The sequence below is a fragment of the Eleutherodactylus coqui genome, chromosome 9 (assembly GCF_035609145.1).
Source record: "Eleutherodactylus coqui strain aEleCoq1 chromosome 9, aEleCoq1.hap1, whole genome shotgun sequence".
Taxonomy (NCBI): Eukaryota; Metazoa; Chordata; class Amphibia; order Anura; family Eleutherodactylidae; genus Eleutherodactylus; species Eleutherodactylus coqui.
In genome coordinates this window covers 172,750,799-172,775,933 of record NC_089845.1, presented here as the reverse complement: position 1 = coordinate 172,775,933, position 25,135 = coordinate 172,750,799, and the positions used below count along the sequence as shown (strand labels likewise).

Below are 25,135 nucleotides of genomic sequence, written 5' to 3'. Positions count from 1 at the left end.
ATATCCTGTATACTATAACATATATATGTGGAACAACCTCCGACACCGGAGCGATACCCTGTATACTATAACATATATATGTAGAACAACCTCTGACACCGGAGCGATACCCTGTATACTATAACATATGTATGTAGAACAACCTCCGACACCGCAGCAATACCCCTGTATACTATAACATATATATGTGGAACAACCTCCGACACCGGAACGATACCCTGTATACTATAACATATATATGTAGAACAACCTCTGACCCCGGAGCGATACCCTGTATACTATAACATATGTATGTAGAACAACCTCTGACACCGGAGCGATACCCTGTATACTATAACATATATATGTAGAACAACCTCTGACACCGGAACGATACACTGTATACTATAACATATATATGTAGAACAACCTCTGACACCGGAGCGATACCCTGTATACTATAACATATATATGTGGAACAACCTCTGACATCACAGCGCTGTCCTGTATACTGTAATGTGTATATATAACAACCTCTGACATCACAGCGCTGTCCTGTATACTGTAATGTGTGTGTTTGTGTGTGTTTGTGTGTGTATATATGTGTATGTGTATATATATATATATATATATATATAACAAACTCTGACGTCACAGCGCTGTCCTGTATACAGTATATGTGTGTGTGTGTGTGTGTGTGTGTGTGTGTGTGTATATATATATATTTAAACAACCTCTGACATCAGTGCTGTCCCGTATACTGTAATGTGTGTGTGTGTATGTGTATATGTATATATGTGTATATGTGTATATGTATATATGTGTATATGTATATATGTGTATATGTGTATATGTGTATATGTATATATGTGTATATGTATATATGTGTATATGTGTATATGTGTATATGTATATATGTGTATATGTATATATGTGTATATGTGTATATGTGTATATGTGTGTATATATATGTGTGTGTGTGTATATATGTGTGTATATGTATATATGTGTGTATATGTATATATGTGTGTATATGTATATGTGTGTGTATATGTATATGTGTGTGTATATGTATATGTGTGTGTATATGTATATGTGTGTGTATATGTATATGTGTGTGTATATGTATATATGTGTGTGTATATGTATGTGTGTGTATATGTATATGTATGTATATATATATATATATATATATATATATATATATATATATATATACACACACACACATGTATACAACCTCTGACATCACAGTGCTGTCCTGTATACTGTAATGTTTACCTGGGGGGGGGGGGTTGCTTGGGGCAGCACACTGCAGGGCAGGAAAAAAAACTTTTGGGTGGGAAAGCCCCTTTAAATCTCCCCCTCTAATGTTGAGTCAGCTCTGCTGTTCCTGCCTCATTCCATAGAGCAATCTGCAGGAGCTTCTGGTTATGGTGTGCGCTCTAGTGGCCAGTGTGAGAACTGCAAAACTTCACCATGTTGTTTCTATGTGGATGTTAGTGTCCATACTGAAAACACAATATGTAACCAAGTCTAAGAAAGTCCAAAAAAGGCCACTGTGAAAATGAAGTAAATGTGCAGAAAATCAGAATGCCCGGACATGTAGATCTGCTCTTCCCCACAGCAGACCTATCAGAGGGGCGGGAGACCTGGTCCCGTTTCATTTAGATCTCCTTGACCAATTGCTGGCAGCCACACATCACAGAGGCCGGGACGGGGGAACATGTGAGAAGGTATGTGGTGCTACTGCAAAACAACTGAAGGGTCAAGAAGAAAGGATGGTCGGAGGTCACATCTCATACTTGTGGAATGTCTGCTACCCACCATCTCCAGTCCCTAATATCAGGAGATGCTGAGGCTCCGGCGACGTTCATCCACACGAGGGACGCGGCCGACGCTTCATTTTACGTTCAGGAACATTTTCTGAAACTGTTGCATCATTTTAGATGGTTTTTAACGGATTGCTGAAGCTCGGAGCATCTTGGCTTCCGAGAGACTCGGCCTCTCTAACGTGCTGTTCCTATACGCTTGGGGGCACGTCCGGGATTGCAGCTATTGGGTCAGTGAGGCTGAGCTGCAGTATCGGACAGCACTATGCAGAGAAGTGTTGCGGTTTCTGTGTGTATGCTAATAACCCGGGTGTGCTTTGTTTCAGATGAAGGGCTGCATTAAGGTCCTGAAAGAACAGCCCCCCAACAGCGTAGAAGGTCTTCTAAACGCTCTCAGGTAGAGTATTCCCAGCGCTGACTGCAGGGGGAGGACTCGCTCATTGATTCCCATACGCAGGTCTTTAGCTTTCATGCATCGGTGTCCGTACAGACTGCTTGTGAGCTGTGGGGCCAGCAGCCACTGACGTCTCACTTCCTAGCGCTCTGTGGGAGTCGCTGCAGTCTCCTCGCTGTCTCTTCCTAGGACCACCACCGCTCTGGATGTGAAGCATCTGCTTACTGATGAGCTGCGAGATAGACTGAGCGCAATAGTTTATCATACAGCTTGTGGCCAGCATTGCCACCGGCCCTTCTAACGGGTTATAACCATTTACCATCACATCGCAGTTTCTGGGAGCGGAGGGGGCAGCTACATTATTTGGTGCCCTCCTACTGCCATGCAGCCACCCGTCTGCTGCTTTCTGGAGTCCCACTCTGGTGATCCAAGATGGCTACAACACACTTAGATTAGCTGATGTGAGCAGCGCTGGCCAATCCCCGGTCTGTAGGATGTCTGACTAGTGCTGTACAATGCAGAAGTCCGACATCACTAGAGGCGTACTGGAATAAAGGAGGGCATTGGATAATGTGACCACCCCCCACTTCCAGAATAGTGAGTGCAGCTCTGGAGTATAATACAGGATGTAACTCAGGAGCAGTATAGGATAAGTAATGTATGTACACAGTGACTCCACCAGCAGAATAGTGAGCGCAGCTCTGGAGTATAATACAGGATGTAACTCAGGAGCAGTACAGGATAAGTAATGTATGTACACAGTGACTCTACGAGCAGAATAGTGAGTGCAGCTCTGGAGTATAATACAGGATGTAACTCAGGGTCAGTACAGGATAAGTAATGTATGTACACAGTGACTCCACCAGCAGAATAGTGAGTGCAGCTCTGGGGTATAATACAGGATGTAACTCAGGATCAGTACAGGATAAGTAATGTATGTATACAGTGACTCCACCAGCAGAATAGTGAGTGCAGCTCTGCAGTATAATATAGGATGTAACTCAGGATCAGTACAGGATACGTCATGTATGTACACAGTGAATCCACCATCAGAATAGTGAGTGCAGCTCTGGGGTATAATACAGGATGTAACTCAGGATCAGTACAGGATAAGTAACGTATGTACACAGTGACTCCATCAGCAGAATAGTGAGTGCAGCTCTGGAGTATAATACAGGATGTAACTCAGGATCAGTACAGGATAAGTAACGTATGTACACAGTGACTCCACCAGCAGAATAGTGAGTGCAGTTCTGCAGTATAATACATGATGTAACTCAGGAGCAGTACAGGATAAGTAATGTATGTACACAGTGACTCCACCACCAGAATAGTGAGTGCAGCTCTGGAGTATAATACAGGATGTAACTCAGGATCAGTACAGGATAAGTAATGTATGTAGACAGTGACTCCACCAGCAGAATAGTGAGTGCAGCTCTGCAGTATAATATAGGATGTAACTCAGGATCAGTACATGATACGTCATGTATGTACACAGTGACTCCACCAACAGAATAGTGAGTGCAGCTCTGGGGTATAATACAGGATGTAACTCAGGATCAGTACAGGATAAGTAATGTATGTAGACAGTGACTCCACCAGCAGAATAGTGAGTGCAGCTCTGGGGTATAATACAGGATGTAACTCAGGATCAGTACAGGATAAGTAATGTATGTACACAGTGACTCCACCAACAGAATAGTGAGTGCAGCTCTGGGGTATAATACAGGATGTAACTCAGGATCAGTACAGGATAAGTAATGTATGTACACAGTGACTCCAGCAGCAGAATAGTGAGCGCAGCTCTGGAGTATAATACAGGATAAGTAATGTTTGTATATTCACATTAACCCTCCTTTGTCTTCTGCTTGCTTTCTGTAGGTACACAACGAAACATTTGAATGATGAGACTACCTCGAAGCAAATCAAGGCAATGCTGCAATAACGGTGATGTCGGGTCATTTCTGCTGCGAACACAAGACAGTATTCTGCAATGACCGAGGTTTAGAGGATTTTAGTGATTGCAGTGACGCTTTCTGTCCAGCTTCCCCCTGTCTCCCCATCTTATTTCCCCACTACAGTATCTCGATCGGTTCTTTCTTGACCTTCCTTTTTTACAAGCAGTGTTCTTGTTTTTGCGTAAGCTCCGACGTCGTCTTTTATTTTTTTTCTTTTTGTGCCAAAACCAATGGGGTTCTCACCTGGGAAGGCGAAGTCCTCGTTTTCACCGTGGCGGTTTCAGTGGCAGCTATTTATGCGTTGCATTAGGGTTCTTTCCGAGTTCGGAGGGACGATTCCGTGACTTGAACTAAATATTTTTAGACTTTATTTTATGTTTTTTTTCCCCACCCAGAAAATAAACTAATATTTAATATTGCTTACCTGCATGGAGGCGCTGCCGACGTCTGCTGTCAGAGAATGGAAAGAATTTATATATATATATATATATGAGATACGGACAGACGTTGGTCTTTGCGGCTTTTTTTTCATGTGCAGCCAACAAAAATAAAGAGCCGAGATCTGAACTGTTGTGGAGAGATGAACTACTGGCGCCGCACAACCACCTTATGGATTAGAAGAAGATGATGTTTTTAGGTTGCGTTCTGAGTCCTTTTTGTAAGATGTCTGTTGTGCGTTTAATCTTTGATGACTAACATACGATAATGTGATGTGTGCGTAACGGAATTACGTATGCATGTTTATGTCCAATGGATGGCTAGTAAAACAATAAAGCCAGCTCTCGTTTTTCTAAGGCCTGGCTTGGATTCATTTTATGTATCTTGTGTTTTGATGAGTTGAACACCTTCACGTCTACAGTCTGCTTATTTAAGTTGGCAGTCGCATGACTGAATATTTTTAATCGAACAGCGCAAGTTTCTTGCCTGTACCATGGGGGGTATAGCTGCTGCCACTAGGAGGCGACACTAAGAAGAGTTGGCTCCTCCTATCAGCTTTACTTCTCCTGTAGGCAGTAATCTAACTAGTTTTAACTTGGTCCGTAGGAAGCTTTTTGGGTTTCGGGCGTACATGGAGGCCGGACTTACTTAGCCCACCAAGGAAGACGAACAGAACACAGTTAACCACGCTGTTGTCTGTCCTAACATCTGAAGAAAAGGAGGCATTTCCAAGTCTAAACATAGAATCATAAAATCGTAGAGTTGTAAGGGACCTTCAGGATCAGTGGGTTTTCTGTGGTCATCAAATCCTCTGGAGTCATCGGGTCCGACCCCCTGCTCAGTGCAGGATCACTAAATCATCCCAGACAGATGTCTGTCCAGCCTCTGAAGACTTCCATTGCAGGAGAACTCCCCACCCCCCGTGACAACCTGTTCCACTCATTGATCCCCCTCACTGTCTAATATCTAATCTGTGTCTCCTCCCTTTCAGTTTCATCCCATTGCTTCTAGTCTTTTCTTGTGCAGATGAGAATAGGGCTGATCCCTCTGCACTGTGACAGCCCTTCAGATATTTGTAGACAGCTATTAAGTCTCCTCTCAGCCTTCTCTTCTGCTAAACATTCCCAGATCCTTTAACCCTTCCTCATAGGACATGATTTGCAGACCGCTCACCATCTTGGTAACTCTTCTTTGAACTTGCTCCAGTTTGTCTATGTCTTGTATAAAGTGGGGTGCCCAGAACTGGACCCAGTATTCCAGAAGAGGTCTGACTAAGGAAGAGTAGCGGGGATAATGACCTCACGTGATCTAGACTCTATGCTTCTCTTAATACATCCCAGAATTGTGTTTGCCTTTTTGGCTGCTGCATCACATTGTTGACTCATGTTCAGTCTATGATCTATTAGTATGCCCAAGTCTTTTTCACATGTGCTGCTGCTTAGCCCAATTCCTCCCATTCTGTATGTGCTTTTCCATATTTCTGGCCCAGATGTAGGACTTTGCATTTCTCCTTCTTAAATACCATTCTGTTAGTCGCCGACCACTGTACAAGCTTGTCTAGATCTTTTTGAATCCTCTCTCTCTTCCCTAGTGTTAGCTATCCCTCCTAGCTTTGTGTTGTCCGCAAATTTGATCCGTTACCCATCAATTCCCTCCTCCAGATCCTTTATAACAATGTTGACCAACACTGGGCCCAGGACAGAGCCTTGTGGTACCCCACATAATACATTCTTCCACTTGGATGTGCAGCCATTTATGACCACTCTTTGAGTACGATCACTCAGCCAGTTGTGAATCCACCTAACAGTTGCCTTGTCAATCCCAGATTTGGTCATTTTTATCAATAAGTATAGTATGAGATACTTTGTCAGATGCTTTACTAATGTCAAGATATACCATATCCACCGCATGTCCCTGATCAACCCAGTCGGTGGTTCTGTCATAGAAGGAGATTAGATTCGTCTGGCATGACTTGTTACAAACCCTTGCTGGCTCTGGTTAGTTACTCCATCCTCCACTAGAAGAGGAACAGATGCGCTACAACTAAGTGCTATATCAGTCCAAACCTAAGTGAGTCTGCGTGGCTGTCTTATAACTGTACTGGTCTCATAAGTGTTGGCAAATGAGGGAGATGCCATTACAGGATTAGCACTGCTGCAGCACAATGTGGCCTCTGACCCTGATCGGGAATGTGTGGTCCAGTAAGAAGGGGAATAGGAGCGCAAAGCAGGCTAGACATGTCCTGGTAGTGGGAGACTCAACTATTAGAATAAACAGGACAGTCTGCCACAAAGACCGGGATCGTCGAACAGTGTGTTGTCTTCCTGGCACTCAAGCTTAATAGATTACTGGGAAGGTCTGGTGAGGATCCAGCGGTCGTGGTACACATTGGCACCAATGACAAAGTTAGAAGTAGGTGCAAGGTTCCTAAAAATTTTAGGGAACTAGGAACTATTTTCTGAAATACCTGTGTCCCACCAGAAAGGCAGTGGGAGATTAGGGAGGTAAACAAGTGGTTCCAGAGGTTGTTTAGGAAGGAGGGGTTTGGGTTCCAAGAGAACTGGGATAATTTTTCTGTTTGCTACCATAGGGATGGGCTGCATCTCAATTTGAAGGGTGTTGCTGTGCTGGGGGAGAAGATGGCTAGTAGGGAAAAGGTCAGAGGAGTGTTTAAACTAAGGACTGGAGGAGGGCAACCAGAGAGATAGTACCAGGTCACGGTCTACACTGCCTTCCCCTTTAACTAATGGAAATGGGTGTGGAGAGGTGGGAGAAGTTAGTACAGCTGTAACTGACTGAATGGTTAGTAGAGATACACATAATATAAAAATAACCAAAACCTGAACTGTAAAGTGACTAACGCTAGACGTCTGACCAATAAGGCGACTAACACTAGACGTCTGATAAGTAGAGAAACTAGAAGTGATAATGTCTGATCAAAATTCTGACATAGTGGGAATAACGGACACCTGGTTGGATGAAAGCTGTGATTGGGCGGTTTACTTACAGGGTTGTAGTCTGTTCAGAAGAGATCTTAAAAACCAGAAAGAGGGAGGGGTTTGTCTTTATGTAAAATCCTGTTTAAAGACCAAATTACAGAAAGATATATTGGAGGGATATGAACATGTGGAGTCTCTGGGTAGAAATACATGCAGGGCAAAAACAACAATAGAATTCTCATAGGGGTTTTCTATAGACATAGCAGAAGCCACTGAAAATCTATTATTGAAGCAAATAGATGAAGCAGCAAATCACAATGAGGTAATTATTATGGGTGACTATAACTATCCAGATATAAACTGGGAAGCCAAAACCTGCGGATTTCATATAGGCATCAATTTCCTGTGAATCACTAAAGATAATTACCTCACCCAACTTGTATAGGACCCAACTAGAGAGATGGCCATTGGGGACTTAATATTAAGCAACAGACCTGACAGAATAACAGGGGTGCAGGTAGGGGGGTACCTGGGAAATGGTGACCATAATATAATACATTTCAACTTGTCCTTCAAGCGAGTTTTATAGGGGAACTATGAAAATACTAAACTGGGAAGGCCAAGTTCCATCAGCTTAGTGATGCCTTATAGTCAAACCTTATTGACTGGGATAGTATCTTCAAAAAAGAGAGTAAAAACAATAAATAGCAACCGTTTAAAAACATCCTAATTACTTACTGTGAGCGGTTTGTACCTTACAGGAATAAAAGTAGGAATAGGAGAAAACAATGGGGTTTAAGAAAGATGTAAAGTGGGCAATAAACAGTAAAAAAAAGTGTTTAAACTACTCAAACAAGGCAGTGAAGAAGCACTGAAAGCCTATAAGGAAAAAAATAATTTATGTAAAAATTAGGTCAAAGCAGCACTGCTTTTGATGGAGATGGAGACAGAGACTTATTGCCAGAGAGTAAAACTAACCCTAAACTGTTCAAGTATTAATCTTTTTACTTATATAAAGTGTTGGCTCTTTAATAAATACTGTAGGAGTAATTGTAGAGGGCGATGGGGAGAAAGCAAATCTATTAAATAGTTTTCTCCAGTATACTCACAAAGGAAAATGAAATGTCCGATGCAATGCAGAGTGATAAAGTAATCTGTCCACTAAATGTCACCAGTCTAACCCAGGAAGAAGTGCAGAGCCACCTCCAAAGATTGATCCCCGGGTTTTAAGGGAAGTCATTTTATAGACAGACCCTTGTTTCTAATATTTAGGGAACCTATAGTGACAGTTCTGTTCCATTGGATTGGTGCATAGCCAATGTGGTGCCGGTATTCATAAAGGGCCAAAAAGTGAACCTGAAAATTACAGGCCAGTAAGTATGTCTTCTATTGTGGGTAAAATGTTTGAGGGGTTTCTAAGAGATGCCATCCTGGAGGACCTCAAAGAAAATAGCTGTATAACTCCGTATCAGTACAGGTTTATGAGAGATCACTCCTGTCATACCAATCTGATCAGCTTCTATGAGGAGGTAAGTCCTAGACTGGACGGGGGAGGCTCACTGGATCTTGTGTATCTGGACTTTTCCAAAGCATTTGATACTGCGCTGCATAAATGGTTGGTGTATAAAATGAGAATGCTGGTCTGGGCGAGAATGTGTGTAAGGGGGTACGTAACTGGTCCCCGATAGAAAGCAGAGGATGGATATTAATGGTAAATACTCTGATTGGGTCACTGTTACTAGTGGGGTACCACGGGGGCAGTATTGGAGGGGTCACCCTGACTAGGGTACCACGGGTGTCAGTTTTGGGACCTATTTTTAATATATCAATGACCTGGTAGAAGGATTGTATCAATATTTGCAGATGACCCAAAACTATGTAAAGATATTAACACAAGAGAGGACGTAAGGAGATTCCTGCCCTAACTCATCCAGATCCTCTTACAAAGTGCCAAATGAGATTTACCACTGATAAATGTGAGGTTCTGCACACGGGCAGGAGAATACACGGCCCCATTACACACTAAATGGGAAACAGTGACATGGAAAAGGACTTGAGGATTTTAGTTGACTGCAAGCTTAAAGGGGTTGTCTCGCGCCGAAACGGGTTTTTTTTTCCATAGGCCCCCCGTTCGGCGCAGGACAACCCCAAGGGATGTGTTTAAAAAAAAAAACATATTACTTACCCGAATCCCCGCTCTGCGACGTCTTCCTTCTTCTTCCTTCACCAAGATGGCCGCTGGGATCTTCACCCACGATGCACCGTGGGTCCTTTCCCATGGTGCACCGTGGGCTCTGTGCGGTCCATTGCCGATTCCAGCCTCCTGATTGGCTGGAATCGGCACACGTGACGGGGCGGAGCTACGATGACCAGCTCTCCGGCACGAGCGGCCCCATTCACCAGGGAGAAGACCCCACAGCGCAAGTGCATCTAAAAAAGCAAGAAGACATCAGAATTAGACGGCACCATGGAGACAGGGACGCTAGCAACGGAGCAGGTAAGTGAATAACTTCTGTATGGCTCATATTTAATGCACAATGTACATTACAAAGTGCATTAATATGGCCATACAGAAGTGTATAACCCCACTTGCTGCCGCGAGACAACCCCTTTAACTGAAGCAACCAGTGTCAGGCAGCTGCTGCCAAGGAAAAATTGGATCATGGGCGCATCAAAAGAGGTCTATGGGCATATGACGAGAACATTGTTCTTCCTCTTTACAAGTCACTGATTAGACCACATGGAATATTGTGGACAGTTTTGGAGACCGATACGCAAGAAGACCTATCAGAGCTTGAGCGGGTACAAAGGCGGGCAACTAAAGTAATAAATGGAATGAGCGGACGAAAATACCCAGAGGTAATCAAAATTGGAAATATTTAGCTTAGAAAAAAAAGTCAGTTCAGGGACGATCTAATAACTGTATAAATATAAGGGGACAATACAGAGACCTCTTGCATGATCTCTTTGTACCCAGAAGTGTGACTGTAACAAGGGGGTGCTCGCTCTGGCTAGAGGTAAGAAGGTTTCTACACAACATAGAAAGGGGTTCTTTACTGTAAGAGCAGTGAGACTGTGGAAACCTGCCTTAGTATGTGGTGATGGCAAATTTGATAAGAGTGAAAGAGAGGCCTGGACACCTTTCTTGAGCAACACAATATTATATGTGATCATTAATAACTTCAAAAGGGTCGGTGATCCAGGGATTATTCCCATTGCCAGATTGGAGTCAGAAGGAATGTTTTCCCTTAAATGGAGAAAATTAGCGTCTAACCTATTGGGGGGGGTTTGCCTTTTTCTGGATCAACAGTGGAGAGAATAGCCTGAACTAGATGGGCATAGGTCTTTTTTCAGCCTTACATAGTATGTTACTTGCATATGTGCGGTTTAATAAATTGGTCAGAGATCTTTCGTGGTATAGAAGTCAGGCTCACAGGCCTGTAGTTTCCTGAATCCACCTACTTCCCTTTGTGTGAAGATAGGGGCAACATTTGCCCTTCTCCAATCTTCTGGGACTTCTGTTTTCCAGGAATTTTCATGGGTTCCGGCGAGTGGTTCAGCAATGACCTCTGCTGCTTCCTTTAGTATCCTAGGATGTAATTCATCTGGACCTTAAGACTTGGCTTCATGTAAGTTAGCAAAATGTTCCCTCACCATCTCTCCGCTTATAGATGGCCTACATTCTTGTATTCCCAAATAGTACAGGGAAGATTAGCTGATGTTATATCTACTTTCTGAAAGAAAACAGATACAAAATAGGAATTTAAAGTTCGGTCTTCTCAACATCATCCTTCACCAATTCACCATTGTCATCTTGTAAGCATCCAATAGCATTTTTGACTTTTCTTTTGCTTTTCACCACCAACATCCTATATTGCTTTTGGCCTCTCTTACAAGCCTCATCACGTTATCAGCTTCAGCTTTTCTGACACTGGCCTTACAGTTTCTGCAGACCCCCATTATATTCTTCTTTAGATATTCCCCCCTCTTTCCATTTGATACACGCATGCTAAAAAGAAAAATATATTTAAGTTCTGCGTTCATCCATCCTGGTCTCTTTAAATGCTTCACATTCTTCCTTCTTTTAGGGATTGTTAATGATTGTGCTTTAAGAATCTCATTTCCCAACCTTCTTGGACATTTCTGTCCTTAAGAACATTGGGCCTTTGGATCTCTCCACTTCTAATAACAAAGTTCTCAATGTGCTAGCTGTATCTTTTTGTTTTTCACTTCCCCTCCCATATTGTTCTAGTTTAAAGCTCTCCTAATGAGTGAAGCAAGGCGCCTACCAAATATATGCTTACCTGTCTTTGTAAGATGTAACCCGTATCTAGCAAGCAGTCCATCACACATTTAATACACTCCATGGTCTAGAAATCCAAATCTTTGCTGACGGCACCATCGGCGTAGCCGGTTGTTCACCTCTAGAATCCTTTTCCATCTTATTCCGTAGCCATCCACTGGGGGGGGGGGGGGCAAATGCAGGGAGTGGCAGCAGACAGAGGAGCACACAGATGCAGGACAGAGCAAGGGCAAACCATAAACAGGAATGGGAACTGACAGAAAACAAATGTACAGGCAGATGCAGAGCTAAGACAGAATCCAGACAGAACTCTAACTGCAAATACAGAACTCAGAAGAAAATGACCAAAGTAAGCCGAGTGTAAGAACACACCAATTTTGAGGCCCAAAGGAAGTGCCACAGCTCAGCTTAAATAGAGGCATAATGCCTAATTAACCCCACAGGTAAGCAGAGAGCTGGTTTAACTTTCAGTGCTGGACGAAAGCAGATAGGGACCTGTGATGATATGATTGCTGTGATAAATTTCTGTACTGCAGTGCCTTAACACTAATCCTATCGATCACAGGCCATAGCAGACCCAGATGCAATTGTCTGTCAATGAAGTCATGGAGGGAGCGCCCCCTCTTGTGAACCCTTTATATGCTATAATCACCATAGATCACGGTATGTAAAGGGTTAACAGCGGGGTTCAGTATTCTCACTGATCCAGTCTGTAGTAAGAAGAGGTTAGCTCTCAGATACAGTCTTTTAGGGATTGGTAACGATTGTGCTTTGAGAATCTCGTTTCACAATATTTCCCAACCTTCTTGGACATTTCTGTCCTTAAGAACATCCAGCCGTTGGATTCTTCCTCTTTCTGAGTTCAGCAAAATCTGCCTTTCTGAAATCCAACCTTGAGGTCTGAGTCTTCTCAGGTCTTCCTCCCCTTGTAATCCAACATCCAAGGATATCATGATCACTGCCTCCTAAGGTCCCGGACACCCTTACTTCCTCAACCATTCCCTCCCTGTTGGTAAGAATTAGGTCCAAGATAGCAGATCTTCTTGTTTTCTCTTCTGCCTTCTGGAAGATTACGTTGCCAACGAGCGGATAAGAATTTGTTGGATCGATTAGTTTTACCTGAGAGGTTCCCGACGAATGTGTGAATAGTTAAAACTCAGACATGACCCAGCAGCTATAGTGTCCCCATTTTTACCAGAGCACTCCCTTCCTACTTAAAGATGGATGAGATCGGGATGCATACCACTAGAACTTAGGAATCCGTGTTATTGCCTCTTCTAGGAGTTAAGTTTCTATCCTTTATGGAGGTGAGTATTTGCCCCCCCCCCCTCCCTTCCTGGCTACTACAACCACCAGAAGTCTGTAGGGTTCACCTTTTCAAAGTTTTTTCGGGCAGTTGTGAGGCTTCAGTGTTGGTGACTGTCACTATTCTTCTACCGCTGTGTCCTTTCCTTCGGATCGGCGTGGAACATTGGAAGCCAAGCATGTGAATATGCCTCTACTGCTTCTTGTTCCATCACTGTCGCTTTGCCGGCTAGCCTTACAAATTTTAGCAAAGGTGGTCGCTGACCTTACAAGGGCCTGTACTGCTATTTTGGAAAGGCTAGACCGTGCTAACAGTCAACCTGGTCGAAACGTATCCGATGCAGATGACCTAGTTACACAGGACTCTCTGCGTGGTAGACCATGCAAGAGAACAAGACCTTCCCATTCAAAGCGATCATCTCCTGCATCCCCATCCTATTCAGCTCTTCCTGAACTGAGATTGCAATCTTCCTCTGCGTCCCCTTCTGATTCTGAGCTGGATGAAGAACAGGCTTTTAAAATTTCCACAATGTTCGATAGCCTGATAGTTGCCATAAGAGATAACTTCCAAATCGCAGATCAGACTCCTGCAGGAGTGGCGTCTTTTTCATTTAAATGTATTAAGCATTTTCCAAAGGTGTTTCCTCCTCATGAAGAGTTTGAGAACATACTCCTTAGGGAATGGAGCATTCCCTGCAAATGCTTCACTAAGCCTAAAAGTCTAGATATTGTATTTTTTTCCAAATAATTTAGTAAATACGTGGTCGTCAGTGGTAGATCCACAATACTCTCTTTATGGCTGACGTTTTGTCTTTGCAAGTTGTTCATGACAGGAAGATAAGTTACTAGCTAAAACTTCCTTTGAGGCAGTGGGATCAGCACTCGGGCTTACGGACCCAACAACTAAGCTGAGGTATTCTTACTGAATCTCCTCTTGGAAGAATTAGCAGATATACTGCAACAGATAGCCCAAGAAGGGAAAATTATATGCAAGGCTTCCCTGGATGTGACCAGACTCCAACTTGAGCGTCAGCAGCTTCAGTAACCACACACCCTACTCTGGGGCTTAAATCCTGAGTTTGTCATCCATCAAGTATGCCTACCTTCATTTACCCACCTGCCCAGCGCATCAGATATTTCTCCCCTTTGCTAACTGATCCAATCAGTTCAAGGACCTTCCATTCTGGTTGTCAATGACCACTCTGAGTCTTCACAAAGATTCTGGTGGAATGGAGAATAGCCATCACTGATGAGGGGGTAGTGGCCATTCCCTATCTCAATGACATCATGATAAAAGACCTGACACTTAGCCAACCTGGAGATTCTCTGCATCACTCGGAGACAAACAATAAATAGTGGACCTACACTCCTAGGTGGAGATATATATATAATATACAATGAATAGACCAAATGAGAAATGGACTCACCTAGCATGGAGCCTGTCAATGACAGGACTCCACCCCTAAGGCCCAGATGAAAATAAATATCCCCTTGAAGAGATCACACTAAGGTAGAATAAGCCAGGAGAGCAGCAGAAGAAGAAGATCCACAGGCAATCAGTCTCAGTAACAGACCATGTGTACGAGGTGTAAGGTGAACCCACAACAGAAAAAATCCTTGCAGAGTCAAGAAGAATATTGAAAGAACTTACTTCACTAGAGGGGAGGGGGGAGGGGGGGGGTGGATGGACTCCAACTACCCCCCCAAGATCCAGGTCAGCAAAGGATGAGAATAGGTATGTAGATGGAAAAAGGTCTTCGTCCAAACTTTTATTTAGCAATACATGTAAGAAACACATTATATGTATATATATATATATATATATATATATATATATATACAGGCAACACATTTTGGGGTGCTCTGGACCCCTTTCTCACGCTAGTAGGAGGAGTTAACACTTTTTCTGCTTTGTGTCCGCCTCCCAGTGGCAGTAGCTATACCCATGAACTTCAGCTGTGTCCCCCAATGAATGAGACAAAAAAGAGATTTTATGGTAAGCACAATCTCTACACCTGAGGTTTTAGAAGCCATCAAAATGTTAAAACCTGTCAAATCTCTCTCTGTGCCCAGACGGCTTCCTAATGGTTATTATAGAAAGACACTCTTCCCTGATGGCCCTTTATCTAGTGACCGTGTTCAATGAGGCAATGGATAAGGGTTCCTTCCCCTCAGAAATGTTAGAGGCACTTATTATCACTTACCCCAAACCTGCCACAGAAGCTACGTCCCCAACACATTTTCATCCTATTTCCCTATTGAATACTGATATAAAAATTGATGCCAAGATCCTCAGCATCCGACTCTCTTCTATTCTTCCAACGTTGGTTGCTGCTCACCACTAGGTTATACTCCTCAGTGACAGGCTCCCGATTGAACCCATTGGTTCCTGAGTCTCATTAAGACTGCTGAGTTTGGCCTCACGCCTTCTTTATTTTTAGCCCTAGGCACAGAAAAAGCATATGATCGGATTAATTGGGGTTATTTGGAGGTTACCTTGAGTAAATTTGTTTTTTCTGCTCCCCTTAAATCTATGGTACTTTTAGCATATGGTGCATTCCCCCTTTATTTACAATGTCTAATGTACTCAACAGGGCTGCCCTCTCTCGCCTTTATTTTTGCCCTTCTGGAACCTCTGGCTGAGAGGATTACAATGAATAACAACATTAAAGGAATTAAATTAGGACCTCAGGAACATAAAATAGCAGATGATGTCATTTTGGCCTTAACAGATGCTGTCTCCTCTTTAAAGCAAGCCCAATCTGTAATTTCTGATTTGGGGAAAATTTCATATTCTAACATAAACTATACAAAGTCTCAATTGCTGAGTGTCGGAATTGATAATAAAACTAGGGAGCGTATAATTAATTCCTTTACATATGTATGGAATGAGCATTCCATACCCTATTTAGGCATTCATTTATCAAGCCCTAGCTCCTGTAGATTCGCTAAGAATTATGGGCCCATGCTTAGCTATATATTTCACAACTCCTAAACAACTTCTGTAACCCCTTTATCTCCGGGGCGGGAAGGATAGCAGTGGTTAAAATGATGGTTCTGCTGCGCTACATCCCAAACTCTTTTTTTTACTAAACTTCAGACTATTCTTATCAAATTCATTTGGGGCAGTACTCAAGCTAGAATTCAATTCTCTACTTTAGCTAAACCCTATGAAATAGGTGGTATGAAAGCACCAGGCATTAAAAGCTATTTTCACATAGCAATTCTGTACCAGATCAGACCTTGGTGGACATATTCCCAAAATAAAAGTTGGGTATCGATTAAGTCCACTGTCTTAGGAGCCCCACTGGTTTCGCTTTTGGGGGTCCACCTCCGCCTTTATCATCTCTTTCCTTACCGAGCTTGCTAATCTCAGCCCATGTCTGGCAGCATTATGTTTGCTCATCCATGTCTTTGGCAGCGATCTCAGTCCTTCCTTTGGGCTTTATATCCTTCATTCCCACAGACTTTGAATTTGGAGCGGTTTATATGAAAATAATTATATACTAGATTCCGCTATACTTTGTAAGTCGTTTTTAATACCTAGTAGACTGTTTTTGCTCTTCTAAGTTTGCATCACGCTCTTCGATCAGTAGATGTTTACAAACCTACTTCCCCAAGTCCACTTTCATTGGTTTTTTTCTCTGCTCACTCCAAAGGCATTTCTATTTTGTTATGCTGATTTTATTCCCTTAGCTACTCAAAGCAAATCCTCTCATAAGCAACTATGGGAAGACAAAACATCAGTTCAGAATGGAGAATGGCTCTGTCTTGGACTAAAAAGGTTTCACATGGAATCGGGCGTTGGGAGTCCTCACAGAAAATATTTATGCATTGGTATATAACTCCAAAATGCACAATTCTCTCCTGGAAGCATTTTAGAGAGAATGTGGCCTCAAAGGCCTTTACTTCCACATGTGGTGGTCCTGCCCTGTCACTCTTCCTCTTGGAATATGATTTTGGATTTCGTTTATACTGTATCGCGTCATTTTGTGGCCCCGGACCCGGCTCTGTGTTTTCTGTCTAGAAATAAACTGCTATATTTTATTCAGTTATCTCCCATATCTTTCTTGCATCTCTCCTGGGAATTGGCAAAAAATGGAAATCTTAAGATGCACCTTCTTTGAGCAAAGTTATTAATTTCATTAATCTCACGCATCATTTGGAAGAAGTATATTCTTATAGATACGTTACTAAAACCTCCTCAGTTTCTTCTTGGGCACCTTGGACGAAATATTTGTCTAAATTCCTGCCATAGTATATGCAGAATATACATATTACCATATTGTCATTATCTTTTGGTACGCTCATGCAATTATTTTTAATGTATAGACAAGAAATGACAGAGGTACAGCAAGAAATGGTACAGCAAGAAATGACTCTACCCACAAAGAGGAGAGGAGAAAGAGGTCCAGCAAGAAATGACTCTACCCACAAAGAGCAGAGGAGAAAGAGGTCCAGCAAGAAATGACTCTACCCACAAAGAGCAGAGGAGAAAGAGGTACAGCAAGAAATCACTCTACCCACAAAGAACAGAGCAGAGGAGAAAGAGGTACAGCAAGAAATGACTCTACCCACAAAGAGCAGAGGAGAAAGAGGTACAGCAAGAAATGACTCTACCCACAAAGAGCAGAGGAGAAAGAGGTACAGCAAGAAATGACTCTACCCACAAAGAGCAGAGGAGAAAGAGGTACAGCAAGAAATGACTCTACCCACAAAGAACAGAGGAGAAAGAGGTCCAGCAAGAAATGACTCTACCCACAAAGAACAGAGGAGAAAGAGGTACAGCTAGAAATGACTCTACCCACAAAGAACAGAGGTTTCAATAATGACTTATGAAAAAACCTATGAACCCTCCATGTAGCTGGCAAATCAAGTTAATAAGCAAGTGGATTTACTACACGCGTGATGACAAAGGGACCCACGTAACGCGGCACCAATTTCAAAGATGGAACCTTCCATTTGAGATTTCTAGAAGACAAATATACCTTCTGTCCCATCCTGTAAGGTTCAGATACTGACATACTCCTCCCACTATGCAACTGCATATGAGCCCCCGTTGCTTCCAGGTTCTTCTGTACTTCTTTCCATACCCCCTGCAGCGCATCTGTGGCGACATCATCTGTAGGACAGTCAGACGGAGTAGAGATAGCTGTAAGGATGCTGACCATATACGCAAAGGAATAGAGATACCCCAGTGGAAGAACAAGTACGGTTGTTTAGCGCAAACTTTGCCAATGGCAGGAACTCTGCCAACTGATGAGTCCTTTTGCTAGCAAGCAACCGTAAATATTGCACTAAATCCTGGTTCTTCCGCTCAGTCTGACCATTAGTTTGGGGGTGGAATGATGACGAGAAGGAAAGCGATGTTCCCAGGTTTCTACAGAAGGCTCGCTAGAATTGCATAACAAACTGAACCCCGCGATCAGATACAATGTTCTCGGGAACCCCATGTAGACGAATGATTTCTTTTACAAAAATCTTGGAAAATTCTATCACAGAAGGTAGCTTCTTTAGCGGCACGAAATGTGCCATCTTTGAGAAACGGTCTACAACAACTAGGATAGTGGTGAACTGCTGAGACTCAGGTAGATTGGTGATAAAATCTACCGATAAATGTGACCACGGACGAAAAGGCACCCGTAACGGTCTCAGAGGCCCCTCTGGACAACGACGCCGACTTTTACAGCGTGCACAGACAGAGCATCCCTTAACAAAGTAGTGTCTAGTACAAAGATCCAGAGTCTTATGAAGCCTAGGATGGCCTGCGAGAACAGATGAGTGAGACTCTTCGATGACTGAGATGCAAGGTCTCTGGCACAAACCATCTGCCCTCCGGCACCCCCGAGGGAGTGTCCTGCTGACAATTTTGTAGATGAGGAACAAGATCAGATTCTACAGCCGCCACCACCACCACCCCAGGTGCGAAGATATTCTCGGGAGCCACTGTCTCACTTTCCGACGAATTGAAACTCTGTGAGAGGGCATCTGTCTTCACGTCCTTTCCCCCTGGAATATATGTAACGACGAGGTTAAACCTGGCGAAAAACAACTCCCACCTGGCTTGACGAGCTGTGAGCCTTTTAGGGTTGGCGAGATATACCAAGTTTTTAGGATCAGTATACACGGTAATGGGATGCCTTGCCCCCTTACTAAGTGGAGGTCTTAATAGGCATCACTGTGGAGTGGGGGTGTATATGTTCCAGTAGAGTTATGCCCTATATAGGCATTATCACTAAGTCGGAGCCTACATATGTTTTGCAGCAAGGAGCAAGACTTAGGTTTGGATACAGCTTTAAAAAGAGTAGGACAACATGGAAGGTTTAATAATAATAGTTTATTGAAATAAAGTGATAATCAACCACATTGATGAATAATTGTCCTTTATGGTAAATTATTATATCTATATACAAATTATAAAGGTTGCAACTTATATCACATCACAAAGTATAGAGCTTGCAAATTACATCACATCATTATCTACATTTAAAGATTGCAACTTACATCACATCACTGGGAGGTAGCATCATCTGACTTGTATAACAGCAGCCGGAGAAACCCAATTTTAAACGGCGCCAAAACATAGGCGTTTTCTCCTGGAACTGGACAAGTAAGGCGTCCCCTCACCTGTCTGAATGGCCTCTGTCTTAGTTGCGATAAGTTAAACTCTTATACTATCTTAGCAAAAAGTGCCTACATGTCAATTTCCTAGTCCTCATGACAGAATCACGTCATATTCTGCCATGAGACAGAAAAACAACCATATTGTGTTTAAACTTATTCTGAATCTACAGCTACATTTTATTATACAATCATTAATCCTCCCCCCAGATTCATAATACTTTGTGTGCGATCTTTATCTAAAACATACATCGCTGTTCCTCCTCCCAGACACACAGTAACATGACTCTTTATTATGTGTTAACTTAGGCCGCCTGCAGACGGCCGTGTCGGAGACGGATGTGGTCCCGTGCCCCTGCAGAGGCCTGCGGCTTACCCGCTCCTGGCCTCTTTATTCTCTGCTATGCGCTGGCTGCCGGCCAGCCACCACTGACATTTCTGCGGGTCTCTGCGAGACCTGCACAGAAATAGAATATGCCACGATTTGTTTTCCGCATGAGTTTTCACGCGGACAAATCACAGCTGTCTGCCTAGGATTGTGTTATCTAATGCAATCCTATGCAGGTGGGCACAGGCAGACATCCCGCCGCAGAGTTGCCGCCCGTGTGCAGGGGGCCAGATGAGCGGATATACGCGCGTTTTTCCGCATGGAAAAAAAACGCACTGCATGTGCGGGAACAAGTCTGCATGAGCATCAGCATCTCCATTGCCACCCATATGTTCTGTTTTTGGCAGGTGCAAATTTTCGCCCGCACATGCGGTGCGTTTTTTTTTCTCCATGCGGTTAAACACGCTCATATCTCTGACTGAGCCCTCAGAGTAAGGCCCCCTGCACACGGGCGGAAACTCCTGTGAATGACTGTGATTGGTTAACGCAGAGCCGGCTTTCATTGGCTGACGCTGTGTTGAGTTAGCCAATCAGAGCATTAGCTTTCTGGAGGCGGGGCATTCAAGCCCTGCATCCAGAAAGCAATGCTCTGTTGGCGTGGAGGAGGGAGCGGCAGTCTGCAGCAGCACCGTGGGAGGTGAGTATTGATTTTTTTCTACAGGTATTCCTGGCGTATAAGTCGACAGTTGGGGGTTGTCTTAATCACCGGAAAATACGGTAAGTGACATCATTTTTGGGTTATGATTACAGAACTTACAGTATATGTTATAAATAGAGATGAGCGAGCACCAAAATGCTTGGGTGATCGTTCCTCTAGTCAAACTTTTCGTAATGCTCAAGAGCTCGTTTCGAGTAACGAACCCAATTGAAGTTAATGGACGACTCGAGCATTTTTTTTATAGGACCGATGCTCCACATAGGTGATGACTTGTCAAACACCAGAAAACATCAGAAAGTCATGGAAACACCACAGAAACGGATAGGGAAGGGCAGGGGCAGCATGCGTGGCTGCATCTGAGGCTCCCAGATCCCACTATTAAGCCAAAATAGGGGCAAGATCCTGGCATCACCCCCATAACAATTTACTTCGGACAAACTCATTAGCAAGGCACACGCGCAGCACATCTTAGCTAAGCACCACACTGCCTGCAACCAAGGACAATCACTGCCTGCGGGTGACACAGCTGCCTCTTTTCCTGGGTTACATACTGGCATTGCTGTCCAACCCCCGGCACGACCCTGCGTCCACAGCGCACACAAAATATTCCCTGCGCAGCATTCAGATGCCCTCATGCCACACGCTCGCTTCATAGCCACACCACCCTCATGTCTATTTATAGGTGTGTAATGGATAAGGAGGAACCGGAGGCACACACTGCAGAGGGTTGGCAGGGCCAGGCAGCGGCCCTCCTTGAAAGTGTGGGCGATAGCCCACAATGCTGTTGAGAATTGATGATAAATTGACGTACGATCATCATTCCATTCCCGTGCCACCTCCGTCACAAAATTGTCAGAAGACGCAAATGTGGGCGTAAAGGGGACTCTGGTACCAGCACTTTTACACATCTCCACAATGCAGCAATACTCTGTGTGGGAGGCACGTGAGCGGGCCCAGGGTCAGGCTCGGTCCCAGCCTCCACCTTGTGTGACCCAAGGTGCCATGAGTTACATAGCAATGGGAAATCCATGTGTCCCAACACAATTCATTCTGTGTAGGTGTCAGATAGCTCAAGACCGCAATGAGAAGTCTTTGAGTTCCTTGGGCTCGCCTATGCGGTCGGTGCACAAAGATAGTATTACACAGGAAGAAATCAGAGTGCCCAAAAGTGGCAGAGTTTCACCCCGCCAAGGACCTCTGCCTGGGCCCACATTTCTGCCCTAGTCCGTCACTGTATTTGTGCCAGACAGGTAAAACACTGCGATGGGAAGTCTTTGTGCACCCACAGCATAGGCGAGCCCATGGAACTCACGTAAAGTATTACACATAAAGAAATCAGAACACCCAAACAAGGCAGTTTCACCCTGCCAAGGACCTCAACCTCGGCTCACACCCTCAGTAATTGTGGGCATAAAGCAGGCTCGGATGCTAGTGCAGCTGTGAACGTCTCAATAATGCAGTAACTAGAGATGAGCGAGCACCAAAAAGCTCGGGTGCTCGTTGCTCGAGTTGCGCTTCCCGCGATGCTCGAGGGTTCGTTTCGAGTAACGAACCCCATTGAAATCAATGGGCGACCCGAGCATTTTTGTATATCGCAGTTGCTCGCTAAGGTTTTCATTTGTGCAAATCTGCAAAACCTACGAAAGTGATGGAAACAACACCGATACGGATAGGGCAGGCGAGGGGCAACATCACGGGCTGCTTCTCAGGCTCCCATGTCCCACTATTAAGCCACAATAGCGGCAAGAGTGCGCCCCCCCCCCCCCCCTAACAATTTTTACTTCAGACAAACCCTCATTAGCAAGGCACACCTTAGCTAAGCACCACACTACCTCCAACCAAGCACAATCACTGCCTGCGGGACAGACTCCTGCCTCTTCTCCTGGGTTACATGCTGCCCAACCCCTCGCACAACCCTGCGTCCGCAGCACACACAAAAGTGCCCCTGCACAGCCCTCAGCTGGCCTCATGCCACACGCTGGCTTCATAGCCACACCCCCCTCATGTCTATTTATAAGTGCGTCTGCCATGAGGAGGGACCGGAGGCACACACTGCAGAGGGTTGGCAGGGCCAGGTCGCGACCCTCTTTAAAAGGCTCGGGGCGATAGCCCACAATGCTGTAGAGAATCGATGAGAAATTGACGTTCGATCTTCATTCCAATCCTGTGCCACCTCCGTCAGGAGCTGCAAACGTGGGCATGAGTTACATAGCTATGCGGAATCCACACAGTATTCATTCTGTCTAGGTGTCGCATAGCTCAATCGACACCGCAAAGGGAAAGCCATCTGCACTCTGCCCCCTACCCAAGTCAGTCAGTGTCTTTGTGCCAGACAGGTCAAACACCGCGATAGGAACTAAGTGTGCACCAACAGCATAGGTGGGTCCTAGGCAACCCAAGACATGAACAATAAATAAATCAGAGCGGCCAAACATGGCAGACTTGCACCACGCCCAGAGCATAGGCCTCGGCCCACAGATTCAGCAATTGTAGGCATGAAGCGGACTTCGATGCTAGTTCATCTGCGACGGGCTCATTAAACCAGTTAGCTTTCCTTTCACCGCTCCAGTGACTGGATTAGCAGGAAAAAGCTCCACAGCCCCAACCTGGCGTACTTGTACTTCCCCCGGGACATAGGCCTCAGCCCACACCCTCAGCAAACGCGGGCATGAAGCGGACTTCGATGCTAGTTCATCTGCGACGGGCTCAGTAAATGAGTTACCTTTCCTTTCCCCGCTCCAATGACTGGATTAGCCAGGAAAAAGCTCCACAGCCCCAACCTGGCGCAGAGGCAGTTCCCCTGGGACATAGGCCTCGGCCCACAGCTTCAGCAATAGTAGGCAGGAATCGGACTTTCACTGCATCCAGGACATAGGCCTCTGCACAAACCGTCAGCAATCGCGGGCCTCGAGCAGACTCTAGGTGTGAACGTTTCATTAGCGCTGTATCGCTCCTCTAGTTTGTCCCAAGGCAGTGCCCTGGATAGCTGAGCTAACGTGAGACAAAGTACAGGTGGGCTTCGGCCCACACTGCATGCCCTAGTCAGGCTGTTTTTTTTAATTTTTATTAATAGTCACAGGCAGGTACAACTCCGCTCTGGGAAGTCTGTGTGGACCCACAGCATGGGTGGGTCCCAGGAAGCCACCGACGGTACATAAATCCCATTGCAGTACCCCGGATAGCTGAGCTAACATCAGATAAAATACAGGTTGGCTTCGGCCCACACTGCATGCCCGAGTCAGACTGGGTTTTTTTTATTAATAGTCACAGGCAGGTACAACTCCGCTCTGGGAAGTCTGTGTGGACCCACAGCATGGGTGGGTCCCAGGAAGCCACCGACGGTACATAAATAAATCCCATTGCAGTGCCCCGGATAGCTGAGCTAATATCAGATAAAATACAGGTCGTCTTCGGCCCACACTGCATGCCCGAGTCAGACTGGGTTTTTTTCATTAATAGTCACAGGCAGGTACAACTCCACTCTGGAAAGTTTGTGTGCACCCACAGCATGGGTGGCTCCCTGGAACCCACCGGCGGTACATAAATAAATCCCATTGCAGTGCCCCAGATAGCTGAGGTAACGTGAGATAAAATACAGGTCTTCAGCCCACACTGCATGCCCGAGTCAGACTGGGTTTTTTTCATTAATAGTCACAGGCAGGTACAACTCCACTCTGGGAAGTCTGTGTGCACCCACAGCATGGGTGGCTCCCTGGAACCCACCGGCGGTACATAAATAAATCCCATTGCAGTGCCCCAGATAGCTGAGGTAACGTGAGATAAAATACAGGTCTTCAGCCCACACTGCATGCCCGAGTCAGACTGGGTTTTTTTCATTAATAGTCACAGGCAGGTACAACTCCGCTCTGGGAAGTCTGTGTGCACCCACAGCATGGGTGGCTCCCTGGAACCCACCGGCGGTACATGAATAAATCCCATTGCAGTGTCCCGGAAAGCTCAGCTAATGTCAGATAAAATACAGGTGGGCTTCGGCCCACACTGCATGCCCTAGTCAGTCGGGTTTTTCTTTTTAAGGGCCAGATACGTAGAACACCACGATGGGAAAACTTAGTGCACCCATACTATGCACAGACCCCTGTAATATTCCAGTAGCAAAAGTATAAGCTGACCACACTAACAGTTATGTTGCAGACGTCTAGGGAGAACCCAGTAACATTTCTGTAAGTACAGTATAGACAGACCCCAGTAACATTTCCGTAGCAGCAGTATAGGCAGAGCCCTGTAACATTTCAGTAGCAGCAGTATAGGCTGAGCCCAGTATTAGTAACATTTCAGTAGTAACAGTATAGACAGACCTCA

General features: G+C 44.6%; 1 protein-coding gene across 4 annotated transcripts in view; it reads left to right on the top strand.

Annotated features, from left to right (window-relative positions):
• Nucleotides 1-4,957, top strand: part of CYRIB (CYFIP related Rac1 interactor B) — a 209,557-nt gene extending 204,600 nt beyond the window's left edge. For all 4 annotated transcript variants that reach the window (XM_066578793.1, XM_066578792.1, XM_066578795.1 and 1 more), the window contains 2 exons: nucleotides 2,138-2,208; nucleotides 4,087-4,957. In XM_066578793.1, the coding sequence (XP_066434890.1) occupies nucleotides 2,138-2,208; nucleotides 4,087-4,150 (135 nt within the window). In that variant the 3' untranslated portion in view covers nucleotides 4,151-4,957. The remainder of the gene's footprint in view (nucleotides 1-2,137; nucleotides 2,209-4,086) is intronic.
• Nucleotides 4,958-25,135: the final 20,178 nt, after the last annotated feature.